Source organism: Myotis yumanensis, unplaced genomic scaffold (assembly GCF_028538775.1).
Source record: "Myotis yumanensis isolate MYYU_CA2020_CCGP unplaced genomic scaffold, mMyoYum1.0.hap1 SCAF_20, whole genome shotgun sequence".
NCBI lineage: Eukaryota > Metazoa > Chordata > Mammalia > Chiroptera > Vespertilionidae > Myotis > Myotis yumanensis.
In genome coordinates this window covers 1415539-1429440 of record NW_027223771.1, presented here as the reverse complement: position 1 = coordinate 1429440, position 13902 = coordinate 1415539, and the positions used below count along the sequence as shown (strand labels likewise).

General features: G+C 41.4%; 1 protein-coding gene across 1 annotated transcript in view; it reads right to left on the bottom strand.

Annotated features, from left to right (window-relative positions):
* The window catches only part of BLM (BLM RecQ like helicase), an 80675-nt gene extending 68907 nt beyond the window's left edge, over positions 1-11768 (bottom strand). Inside the window, exons 1-4 of the mRNA XM_070400528.1 lie at positions 11690-11768; positions 3362-3463; positions 1821-2503; positions 599-761 (exon numbers count right to left, since the gene is read on the bottom strand). Of these exons, the coding sequence (XP_070256629.1) occupies positions 599-761; positions 1821-2503; positions 3362-3459 (944 nt within the window). The 5' untranslated portion in view covers positions 3460-3463; positions 11690-11768. The remainder of the gene's footprint in view (positions 1-598; positions 762-1820; positions 2504-3361; positions 3464-11689) is intronic.
* Between the last annotated feature and the right edge of the window lie 2134 nt (positions 11769-13902).

Below are 13902 nucleotides of genomic sequence, written 5' to 3'. Positions count from 1 at the left end.
GTGAAGGTATGGTCAATTACCATGTTTGTCTATTATTAGATAGGATAATCCACCACTTAACTGGACTGTGATGAGGATGAAGGTAACAGTAATTATTAATTTGTATGTTAAGCTATTGATGATCTGTGTGGACTATGTAATTTTCCCCATAACACTACCACAATCATGTCCCTAATTTAATAAAATTCAGTGAATGTCAAATACAATAGTCAATTCTATCCTGTAGTATTAAAAAAAAAGGCGGGGGGGGGGGGGGGGCGGGGAGAGATGTAACATATCACTTACTAAGTAACTATCCAAATGACGAGTTAGCTTTGTGTCATATATTCCTCAAGTTAAAATCAACTACATAAAATTGCTCGGAGGTCTCATGTAATTACAATTTTGGTAGTATGCTAAAGCTGGAACTTTATAGCTTTAGCATACCACCAATTAAATAAAATGTATCAATAGGAATTTTTTGAAGTTTTCATTTAGATATAAAATAAACTGTGCAGAGCATGAAATTATACAAAAATGATAGTGCGTAACTACATTAAAATATTTCAGATACCTCAAAGGCAAACACTAATGCTTATTAATTAATCAGCTATTTTACCTAAAGCATTTTAGCGAGGAAGAAGCGGCAGAAGTCGTTATTTCTTCCGGAGAAGGTGGAATAAAATCGATATCATAATCATCTTCATCAAGTTGAACACGTGGAGATTTCTTCAGTGAATGGAATTCAGTTTCTCCCAAGTGTTTTTCCTTTTCACTATTATCTAAAGTAGACAGTTGATAACGTAGGTTATTTTAATAATTAATGAGACAGAAAGAACAGGGGATGAGCACTGAAAAGTGAGTGCTTCAGGCAAGTCATAAACACTAGCACCACTCCGTGAGCCTTCTCGTTTCCCACCTTAATGTCAGCTTGTTTTTTCATAAATTATTATTGAGTCAATTGGAGCAAGTCCAATGACTACTGGATTGAGGCCAAAGATCTGCTTAAGGCTTTTCATGACTGTCTCATTAAATTATGAAACTCCTACTTGGCACCAGCACTTTTGTTTTTCTATTTTTTACTCATATTTAAATAAGAGTAAAGTGCAACAAATGACTCTAATAATTTTACAAACACCATTGTTTGTACAAACTATTTTTACTTTGTCACAAAGGCTTCCTAGTGATTTAAGTCTACCAGATTCAATCGCTCTCTCTCCTGACTACGAGGAAAAACACAATGCCCAATTGTTGCTCTTTAGTTTACATTTTACCAAGTTTTCTCTTCATAAACAGACACACATCTGATTAGACTATAGCTCTGTTTATTATCAATCACTTCCTGGTCCTCTCTCACCCTACAGGATTCAGGTGCTTAAAAATTTGTCTCACATTTGCAACTATTTCATAAGGTAGGTACTTCCACATATGGCTAATCTTAGCTAGGAGACCTAAGCAGAAAATAATTTGAATGCAATTTGTACTTTAATAGCATGATCAGATCATATTATGCAGCAATATTCAGTGGCAGCAAGCCATAAAGGAATTACAATAGAAAGGCTTAATTCACTTCCCAATTCTACCACTTACCAGCCAATAGACCATTTAACCTCTCTGGACCTTATTTTCTTCATATGTAAAAATCACAGATAATTAGCAGAATAAAATCTTTCATTTCATCAGTATATTCTGCCTCAAGCATGTGGCCAACAGATTGTTCAATAAACACCTCTAAAGACCTGAAGGACAAAAGCTATATCATATTTGCTACTGTTCCAAAACCCAGCTTTGACTGACCGAATACAATTGATATACTGAAATGAAAATAAAGTAATTTTTACCTCTTTCCTCTCCCAAATGAGTTTTTAAAGAGTGGCTATTCTGAGTGTCTTCATTTGTAAGCTCTTCGGAACTGGGGCCATCATCAATACAAATCACACCGCTACTTAAGCTACTTAACCATTCAGAGTCCGCCTTCTGCTCCGCAGTCAAATCTACTTGCTTGCATTCAGAGGAAGGAGTAGTCAAGTCAACCTTTACTGTATCTTCCTTTTGAAGCTGTGCTTTAAAAAAGTTTCTCGTAGACTTTTTCTGAGCAGTGCTTATTCTTACAGAGTGATTTTTGAGTGGTGTAACAAATGCTTTTGAATTTCCGGAAGTATCAAAGTCATCCATATCATCCCAATCTGATGAAGAACTATATTCTAATTTCTTGAAAGTAGCATCACGGAATTCCTTTCTACTTGGAGTGCTCTGCGTAGCAAGTGAAACTTCCCTCGGAATCTGCAACGAATCTGGCAATAACGGTTTTGAACCAATTCTCTTGGCTTGCTGTCCTGCAGCAGCATTTTTAAAGTCTTTTACCCTTGTTTGCGGATTCATGGTATGAGGTAAAGTTTCACTGAAGGAAAAGTCCTCAGAAACATTAACATCTTTATCACTTAACACAGGTGTTTTTGCTACTGACACACAAGTCACAGACACATTGTTGGCTGAAGATACTTTCTTTTTAAAAGTGAAACAGCTGGAAAAATGAAATACTTCAATTAGATAAATTGTAACAAACCCAGTAATTTTTTTTACTAACTTATATAACTTACCTTCTATCCCCCTCTCCGATTTTAAAATTTATAAGGCAAGTTAAAGTATATTTTGTATGCTCTGATCCTTTTATTCAGGGCTAATTATTCAGTTTTGAGAGTATCCAGGCCATTCCCTCTACTTTATTTCTCAGGCTTGTAGTTCTTAGTCATCCAGAGGGAGGGGATGGCATAAGTGAAAAAGAGAAAAGACTCAAATGTGGCTACTTGTTGCTACTCTGATCAAAGTTTTATGGGGGGGAAAAATGTAAAAAACTGCTCGCTATACTGAGATTTGGAGGAGAAGTTAAGAATCCTAGATACCTCTGGACTTAGCGACATAAAGGTCAATGGTGACTTTAACGCCAAGCACCCAGAACTTGGTAAGGGTACAGTAAGGAATATAAATTATTAGATATCATTAGGAGTTTGGAGTGTATCTAGGAGGAAAGAACAGAACCAGAGAGCTATAGTTTCTTTATAAGTTGTTTTTGGAAAAGATATAAAATTATATTAACATGCTAAAAAATACCTATTTGCCTAAATTTACAAAAAGATTCATTATTAATTCATTCAACAAATATTTACTGAGCAAGTGTTATGTGCCAGGAACTGTGCAAAAGTGCTGAACAATTTATTACCTGGTGCTGCGAACACATGTTCTACCATTAACTTGCAAGTGGGAAAATCATTAACCTCACAGCTTCATTTCCCCATCTATACAATGAAAGGGCTGAAAGTGCAGATATCTCATTTGTATGATACAGTATTAGTATGTATAACAAAACAGCCAAAATACTTACGAAGGTTTTGGTTTTGAAAGATTTAATTTGTTGTTAAGTTTTCTGGCTGAATGACGCTCCAGTTGCTCCTGTAGATTATTTTGAGGAACAGCAGCCATGATCCTAAAAAGAGAGGGAAAAAAATATCAGTACAGGTATGTGCTTTGCATGAATCACAATATTTGGTGGTGGGGGGAGGGGGGTGCAGAGGGGATGGAGCACTGTTCCAACTGTGCCCAAAGTAATGAGGCTTTTTTGGGTCAATAAACTGTTTTGACATTTACAACTGGTTACATTTGAACTATATAATCTTTAACTAACTGACGCTCACTTGAACAGCAAAATGACCTGGTTTCCCCCAACGCTAAAACAAACACAAAGGACATTAAGGGGAGGGATTATTAGGAAAGGCCTTGCAGAAAAATGACACTTGGCCTGGGCTTGAAGAATAAATAGAAAGTAGACAGAGAGTGTGGTAGGAGAACATAATCAAAGCATACTGAAAACCCAAGGAACAAATGAGTAACTGAATTCACCACCAATGAGAGCAATGGCTCCCCAGCAAGACACCACGTTTCACAATTATTTAGTTTCAAGCTGAAATACTTTTACCAAGCATAAAAGTATTCTTGTAGCCCTAGCCGGTTTGTTCAGTGGATAGAGCATCAGCCTGTGGACTCAAGGGTCCCGGGTTCGATTCCAGTCAAGGACATGTACCTTGGTTGCGGGCACATCACCAGTAGGAGGTGTGCAGGAGGCAACTGATCGATGTTTCTCTCTCATCGATGTTTCTCTCTATCCCTCTCCCTTCCTCTCTGTGAAGAATCAATAAAATATATGTATTTTTAAAAAGTATTCTTGTAGAATACCTTGAACAAACTGTGATATATGCTGAGCTATTGTCTGAGATAACATACAGCTTGAGCCACCTTCAATTTACTGGGGTACAAGAAGACAGGACAGCCAAAATCTATGCATAGCAAAAAATTTTCATTTCAGCTGATAGTTATAACTCCTTTACCATTCTATCTTCTTTTGAAAAAAAAAAATACTTTTATTGATTTCAGAGAAGGGAGAGACAGAAATGTCAATGATGAGAGAGAATCATTAATTGGCTGCCTCCTGCACATTCCCCACTTGGGATTGAGCCCACATCCCGGGCATGTGCCCCAACCGGGAATCAAACCAAGACCTCCTGGTTCATAGGTCAACGCTCTACCACTGAGTCACTCTGGTGGGGCTATCTTTCTTTTTCAAATCAATGGGAATAAATAAAAAGTTATTGTAGAGTGACAAAAAGCCCCAACTAAATTTAATTTGCATGGCCCAAACTCTTTAAAATGCAAGGAAAAATAATACAAAGAAGCAGAATTTTAAGAAGTTCAGTATCACTTGACCAACAGAAATGAGAAATGTACTAAGAACTCAGGTTCTTTGGTTAATTCTGCCACAAATTCACTGTGTGGCTTTGAGGAATTCATTGACTCTCTCCAGTGTCCTCATTTCTAAAATAAGAAGGTTGGGTTAGAAAATTTCCATGTTTCCTTCTAAAATTAGCCTTCCATGATGCTAAAACAAATAGGTATTTGGCAGGGATGAAATGAGAAAAATAGAAATGTGTCTTTTAAAAATGTTGATGAGAATAAAAACTGTCATGAAGAAAAATATATACAAAAAGTAGAGATTTTAAACAGTAGAGATTTTCAAAGTGGAGGCACAAGTTAACAAAACAAATTAGTAAGAAAAATATAAGCAAAATTTAGAAAGTTTATAATATATAGATCTTAATTAAAACTGGAGTGAAGAAAAAAAAAATCCCAACATTATAAAATGAAACTATTTTTAAAGTGATGATTAAAATACTACACATTGAACTGTTTGTTAGTTGGCAGTGGTTCTTAGCAATGTGGGTCAGACTGTGGCAACAATCTGAAGAAAGTGATAGTCTCCACTCTGGCTTCTACCCTGATCACAAGGCTAAATCCCTTAATTGGGTGTGTGTGTGGGGGGGGGGGGGGGGGGGGTGGTCACTAATGACTGATCTCCATGTTACTTATTACAATACCCCTTTTCAATCAATCCTCTTTCCTGATGGCTTAGCATATGATAACGTTGATTATATGCTCCTTTTTTAAAACACAAGCCTTCTTTCAGACTCTCCTGACAATTTATTCCTATTCATCCTCCATCCTCCAATGGTAGATCTAACCATTACTACCCTAAGGAAAACTGTGTATTTAGGTAGTCACATCTATGTGGTTAAGAGCAAACAAAATACATGAATTTGTAGCCTGGCTCTACCACTTAGTAGCTAAATGCCCTTGGACATATTATTTAACCTCCCTATCTCAGATTCCTCATCTATACAGTGCCTACCCACCTCATATGTAAAGTGCTTAGAATAATAGTATCTGGCAGATAGTAGGCAATATATGTGTTTGATAAAGAAAAATACCCAATAATATACCTTTATAATAATAAGTACCTCTCAACTGCAGTTTTTATCGTAGTTGCAATTCTATTCACTTTTGTAATTATTTGGTTGGTATTTCTTCTACTAGATTGTAAACACTATGCAAAAATGGGCCATTATGGGTTTTATAACCCACAGCATCTCTAAGCACCTGGCATTAAATATTTATTAAATGAAAGAATAAAAACGTTAAATAACACATGTCTCAACTATGACTCATCACAGAAATGTAAAGCTGGTTTAACATTAAGTGAAACCACTAATATGATATATCATCTTTACAGTTTAATAAAAATCAATGTAATCTGATCAATAAATTTTAAAAACATTTCTATCGGGGTAAAGCATACTAGCAATAAAGTACACTAATCTTAAGTAAATGGCTCAATATGGCTTCACTTAATGTATCTAACTATGTAAACAACATCCAAATCAAGGTATAGAACATTTCTGGCATCCCGGTATGCTTTCTTTCTTTTTTTTCTTTTTTTTTCAAATATATTTTATTGATTTTTTTACAGAGAGGAAGGGAGAAGAATAGAGAGTTAGAAACATCGATCAGCTGCCTCCTGCACACTCCCTACTGGAGATGTGCCCGCAACCAAGGTACATGCCCTTGACCGGAATCGAACCTGGGACCCTTCAGTCTGCAGGTCGACGCTTTATCCACTGAGCCAAACCAGTCAGGGCCCGGTTTGCTTTCTTGTGTCCTTTCCCAGTTAATACATCCCAGATGTAACCACTACCTGAGTTTATCACCATAGATTAGTTTTGCCTATTTGCGAACTTTTTAAAAAAAATTTTCTTTTATGATTTGAGAAAGAGGAAGGGCGTGGGGGGGGGGGGGCGAGGGGAGGGGGGAGATACATCAATGTGAGAAAAACTGATTGTCTTCCACATGCGCCCTGACCAGGAATCAAACCTGCCACCTTTTGGTGTACAGGACGACACTCCAACCAACTGAGCCACACCAACCAGGGCCTATTTTTAAACCTCTTGATATTCGTATATATGGAATCATACAGTATATATTATCAATGCATTTTTGAAAAAGCATCTGATGAAACTCAAACCATTTCTAATAGATACATAACAGACCCAATATAATATCTTCTATTTTACAATAGGGGTGAATCCATAAAAATATGGGCAAAAACAATATCGTTCTTTTATTTTCACTCTCATATTGAACATTCTTGCTGGTGCAAAAATATTCAAAAAGGAAAATACTAGCAAAGAAGCATGAATATCATGACTTGTAGACAATTAGATTACCAGCACAATCCAAGCATAACAATAATTAAAACTTTAGTAACGTGGTTAAATAAATATAAACCCACAAAAGTTAAATGCATTCTCATGTGGTAGTAATAACTAGAAAATACAATTTTTAAAAGGCATTCAATTAATAATAACAATGAAAAATATTAAACTACCAATTAACAAAGGCATACATCTTCATGATATGACAAAAATGACCAAGTATTACTGAAATGAAAAAAAAATTTGGATAAATATTTCATGCTCTTAAATGAAAGGTTTAAATACCACAAAACAGTTCTTTGAAAATTAATTTATGAGTTTACAAAATTCCAACTGGAACACCAGAAGAATATTTCACAAAACTCAACAAAAATGCTTCTGAAATTCATTGACAAAACCACAATACAAGAATACTAAATAATACTGCAGTGGGAACTAGCATTTAGAATTATAATCGTATTAAATGTGAAAATAATTTAAATGAAAAACCTAGGTGAAGACGGGGTGGGGGGAGGGAGAGGGGCTAGGAGGAGGGGGGGACGGGGAGGGAGGGAGAATGGGAGCTATCTGTAATACTATTAACAATAAAAATTATATTAAAAAAAAAGAAAAACCTAGTCTCTAAAACATGTTTAATGTATAATGACAGAAACAATAAAATAGGGCAAAGAATCAATATTTAACAAATGCTAATCAATAAGCCATATACTCTAGGGCAGGGGTGGGCAACCTTTTTGTGAGTGCGTGCCCAAACCAGCAAAATCTCTGACTCAAAATTCTTCTGCGTGCCAACCCTAATTTTCTGAGAACATGTTATGCCTACTTGATATCTCTTAAGGTGTACGTATGTGAAGAACCTTGAAGAAATAATAAAATTCATTCGAGTGACAAAAACACAGTATGTGATGATGAAAAATACATTTATTTTTTAATGTATACATGTTATGTAAAATTATTTATTTATCTAAGATGCACCTACACTGAATTTATCTGAAAAATAAAAAAGTCGATATTAAGAAAAAAATTGTAAATGGAAGATTATGAGAGGGTTTCGCGTGCCAGCAAAAGTTACTGGCGTGGCATGCCAGGGGTTGCCCACCCCTGCTCTAGGATCAATAAGTGGCAAATGATGACATGGGCCAAATCTGGCCTGCAGCCTGTGTTTGTAAATAAAGTTTTACTGAAACACAGCTATGCCCATTTGTTCATATACTGCTGGCTACTTCAGCACCACAGATGAGTAGTTATGACAGAGAATGTTGAGTCTGCAAAGCCTAAAATATTTACTATCTAGCCCTTTACAGAAAAGGATTGTTGACAGTTGCTCTAGATTATTGCTGGATAAAATAGAAAATTATTAAGTACATCAAATTTCTGACAAAAAGCTTAAAAACTTATCAGGTCAAAATCTAAATCAAAGTGGGAACCCAGAAAGTAAGGAGAGCGCTGAAGTTCCTTTTCTCCCAAGGGCCGCTGTCTAATCCGAGAATCTGAGGATCAGTTTTCATAGCCTTGGAGGAAAAAAATGCTCTGAATCAAAGTTAGGGACCACCAAGTGTGGGAAATATTCATCCCCCTGCAAAACCAGCACCACAGTCCTGGCCGGTGTGGCTCGGTTGGTTGAACATTGTCCCGTGCACCAAAAGGTCACAGGTTTGATTCCTGGTCAGGGCACATGCCTGACTTGTGGGCACCATCCCCAGTAGGGAGTGTGCAGGAGGCAGCCAACCAGTTTCTCTTTCACATCTATGTTTCTCTCTCTCCCTTCCTCTCTAAAATCAACAAAGACATATCATAAAAATAAAACTAGCACCAAAAAGGACGATATCGTTTAGGAACAGGTAAACCCAAATTAAACCCCCACTCCCATCCCCAGGTGTCTGTCTATAAATAAAGTTACCAGTTGCTGAGGGATTAAATGGGACAGACCCTGAAACTACAAATCCAAGAATCTTTTCAACACACACACACACACCTCAAGCCATGAATTTAGATTAAAGTGATCCTAATTCCAAAGCACTTGGCAGAAGCAAATGCAAAAACATCTCTGGAGGAATACACCTTTATCCAAGGCCTTAAATAATGACTACAATTTTTCAAGACAGTGTACCAAACATGGACAGAAACAGCCAAATACTCAAGGAAACAAGAATGAGAACTAGCCCTGGCTGGTTTGCTCAGAGGTTAGCGCATCAGCCAGAGCACTGGAAGGTCGAGGATTCGATTCCAGTCCAGAGTATGTACCCCAGTTGCAGGCTCAATCCCCGGCCAGTCCAGTCGGGTTCGTGCAATAGATGTGTCTCCCTCAGAAAAATGTTTCTCTCTCTCTGTCTCTCCCCTCCCTTCCACTCTAAAAATCAATGGGAAAATATCCTCAGGTGAGGTTTAACAAAACAAAACAAAAAAAAAAAATGAAAGAAAACTAGTTGTAACAGAAGCAAACAGCATCAGGCCTAAGAGTATAAAGCGATTAAACTTATTATGTTTAAAAATATAAAAGAAGCTTGAAACAAGTAGAACTTCCCAAGCAGGGAAGGGTAGTCTATGCACTATTTGTGCAACAGACTTGTGCAATGGTTTGTATCAGGCAATGAAGACCCACAGTGGCTTTCAGCATTTAGTTCCCAAAGAGTAGTTTGCAATTTCTCTGGACCTCTTTGTTCTAGCCTTTCTTCCCTTAAAAGAAACATATCAAAAAAATAAAGAATATATATGTACTAAAATTAATATATAATTAATGTAATTCTATTTAACATATCCTATATAATAAAATCCTAATATGCAAATCAACCATATGGTGGACCAACCAGTCGCTATGACACACACTGACCACCAGGGGGAAGACGCTCAATGCAGGAGCTTCCCCCTGGTGGTCAGTGTGCTCCCACAGGGGGAGCACCGCTCAGCCAGAAGCAGGGGCTGAGGAGTGCAGCAGTGGAGGCGGGAGAGGCAGCACTAAGGACCCCTCAGGGGATGTCCGTCTGCCGGCTCATCCTCCAAGGGGGCCTGGACTGCAAGAGGGTGCAGGCTGGGCTGAGGGACCCCGCTCCAAGTGCATGAATGTCGTGCACCGGGTCTCTAGTATACAGAAAATACAATAACCATGTACCCACCAACCAAATTTAAGATGTTAATCTTTATCCTGTTTCTCTCTTTTAAAGTATAAAATATTTCAAATATATTATATTATTTATTTATTTTATTTTAATCCTTACCCACGGATCATTTTCCCACTGAATTCTAGAGTGAAAGGGAGAAGGAGGGTGGGGGAGAGAGACATGGAAATGAGAGACACATCGACTGGTTGCCTCCAGCACACGCCTCTACCGGGGGCTGGGGAACCTGCAACTCAGGTAAGTGCCCTCGACCAGGAATCGAACCCGCGACCCTTCGGTTGGCAGGGAGACGCTCTGACCACTGAGCGAACCAGCCAGGGCTCAAATATAGTTGAAATTTCCCTCCCTTCTCAGAGATGACACTGACTAGTCTCAAGTGGATGCATTTTCCCTGCATGTTGTTAATTGATGACACGCCTAAAACTAGGGTCTTTAACCAGCATTTTAACTCTGGGTCTCCTCATCCGCACAGTGAAGGCAGCAGCCACCTCCCCAGGAATTCTCCTCCCAGTGGACTATGAGCTCCTTCCTGGCCCAGCGAACATGCTGGCTCCTTTTCCTTCTAGCTGCTGTTCCCCACACGGAACACCTGCCTCCCCTTCTCCATTTCCCATCGATCCCTCACGTGATCTCTCCCTTGACCGCTCCTCAGACCTGACAGGGGCTCAGGGGCGCCGTCTACACTGGCGGCACCGGGAGCTGGCAGGCGGACGTCAGGTGGCCCAAGTGTTGAGGAACCCAAGGGCCTGGTGTCGAGGAAAATGCTTTGGAGTCAACTCTTAGTTCAAATTCCCTCCAAAAGCCTTGGGAGCAGGGACAACCTTTGCGCTGCGATGCTCCAGGAGGGCGGTCTGACCTTCTCCGAGTCACGCAAACGGAGCCCTGACTATGGACCAAATGCCCCTGGAAGCATTTCCTGCACAGACGAAATCTCATAACAGAACCATGTAGAAGGGGTCCTTGCCCCCACAGGACGGAGTTGAAGTAGCGGTGGAGTCAGAGCGGGACGCGCAAGAGCGGGGCTGCGAACCGGGCCTCTGACCCGGGGTCTCGCGAAGCTACGACTGTAAGATAACGGGGGCCCCGCACGGGGCACACAGCAGACACGCAAAACACGGCAGCCGGGCTCCAGGACGTGGAAGGCCACAGGACAGAGCGGCGTTTTACTAGTACTTTTTCCTCAGGAGGGAAATGGGGCCGGGCCTGGCCGGTGACTCCGCTGAGGCAGACACCATGGTGGGCACGGGTCGACCCCAAGCAGAACACAATGGGCGCTGGGCCGGCTCGGCCCCAACTCCCTGGGCGACCCCGGCGCGGCTCGCCTCCGCCCCGGGCCTGTTTCTGTCAGAGAACCGTCTCTGCTCTCTCCCATGCTGCCCGCGAAACGACAGGGCTCAGCGGACCGAGCAACGGAGGAGCCCGCGAGGCTTTCCTGTCCAGCAGGGCCGGGAAGCCGGGCCGGGCCGGGCCGGCCCTAGGTCCGCGCGACCCACTCACCTCTCCCTCAGGCTGGGAGCTGGCGGAACCGCGGTCCAAACTCCCCGCGCCGGCTCCTCAGCCCGTGCGCCGCACGCCAGCTCACTTCGCGCCAGAAGCCGGCCGGTTCCGATTGGATGCGTCCTGAGAAAGCCGACCAATAGCGTCGCGTCGTGGTACCTGTCCCCGCCCCCGTGCGCGTCCGGGGCGGGGTCACCGCACTGCGCTGAGGAATCACGTGTTCCCAACACCCAATCATAACGCAGAATGTCAGGTCAGGTGACTACGGTTAAACCCCGGCTTCCGGTGCTGGTGGGGGCTCTGTTTTTGTTGTGTTTCCTGGAGCTGGTGAAGGTTCTTCATACATAACAGGCGGCGGGGCCGCGGTCGGCGGTGGGATTGGAGAGCCCGGGTTTGAGGATGCCTGAGATGTGCCGGTTCGCACAGGCAGAGGCTCTGATCCTCCGTCTGCACCTCGGCCGCTCTCCCCTCTCCTCTCCCTTAGCAACGCGGGCTCTGCCCCACCGCAACCTAAGTTGTCAGTAACAGGAAAAGGGGTCGCAAACTCAGATTTCTCCAGGGACGTGGACAGTCCCTGAGTGAGAAGCCGAGCTGTGGTTCCGGCTGATTGTGGCCACGCGAGAATGTGACCCTGTGATGCCAGAGCTTCTTCCTTTTCTTTATTAAAATCCTTTATTTATAATTTCTCTTTTAAGAAAAACTGAAAATCTGTTTTTTTATGCGTGAAGTATGCCAGTTTTTAAATTCTACCCCAAAAATGCGGTCAAACAAAACACGTTGAATTATAGAATAAGGCAAAACAGTAACTTAAGCAGATTTTATTTCTTAAAAGATTATGTTTTTATTGATTTCAGAGAGGAAGGGAGAGTGAGAGAAACATCACTGTTGAGAAACATCCATGGGCTGCCCCCGACACGCCCCCCACTGGGGATGGAGCCTGCAACACAGGGATATGCCCTGACTAGGAATCCAACCCCGACCTCCTGGTTCATAGGTTGACGCTCAACCACAGCTCCTCACTGGCCGGGCTCCGCAGATTTTTAATAGTAAAATGGCCAAACAGGAAGCAGGATAGAGACTAGGTACAAGTTCTGAACAGTCTCCCAAAAGAATAAAAGGCATTAGCCCTAACTGGTTTGGCTCAGTGGATAGAGCGTCAGCCTGCGGACTGAAGGGTCCCGGGTTCGAGGGCACATCCCCAGTGCGGGGTGTGCGGGAGGCAGCTGGTGGATGTTTCTCTCCCATGGATGTTTCTAGCTCTCTATCCCTCTACCTTCCTCTCTGTAAAAAATCAATAAAATATATATTTTTAAAAAGAATAAAGGCATTAACACTTAGACTTAAAAGGATACCATCCTAGAACATTAAGTAGGACCCTCTCAGAACTCAACCAGGTGTGGGTAAAAAGGGGCCTCATACTAACCTGACAAGCTCAGGGAAGGCCCACTGGGCCGCCTTGCACACTCAGAGACCTACAATAACCACACAGGATGGTCTGAAATTAAAACTTTTAAACTAAACGCTGTCTAGGGCAGGTAGTCATGTCTTAGGCTAGAATCTTCCCTGATAAAAGTCAGTCTTTACCTTAATTAAGCCTGGCTATTGTCTTTTTTTTTGCATCTACCATAACATACCTTTGGAATGTCAGGGTAACTCCCCCTTTTCCAGACCCCTCTGGACACAACCCATGCACCCGAGTGGAGGCCATAAATCCTCTCATTATTACGTTAGTTGTTGACTGTTAACTACCCTGTACCCACCTGTGTAAAAGATGTGTCTTGTCATATTACTTTTTTTAAAATATATTTTATTGATTTTTTACAGAGAGGAAAGGAGAGGGATAGAGTTAGAAACATCGATGAGAGAAAAACATCGATCAGCCGCCTCCTGCACACGCCCTACTGGGGATGTGCCCGCAACCAAGGCACATGCCCTTGACCGGAATCGAACCTGGGACCCTTCAGTCCCCAGGCGGACGTTCTATCCACTGAGCCAAACCAGTTAGGGCCATATTACTTTTTATCCAATCCCAGAAGTTGCCACTTGGTTTTCTCCCACCTCCTTAATCTATCCCCAATGAATTTCATGTAACCCACACAAGTCTTCTCTTTCGATTGTAATGTATAAAATAAGGTGCAAAAGCGCCATTAGTTCCATCTGTTGAGATTTTGCTTCCCGGCAATTGTGGACAGTTTGGCTCAAATAAACTCACA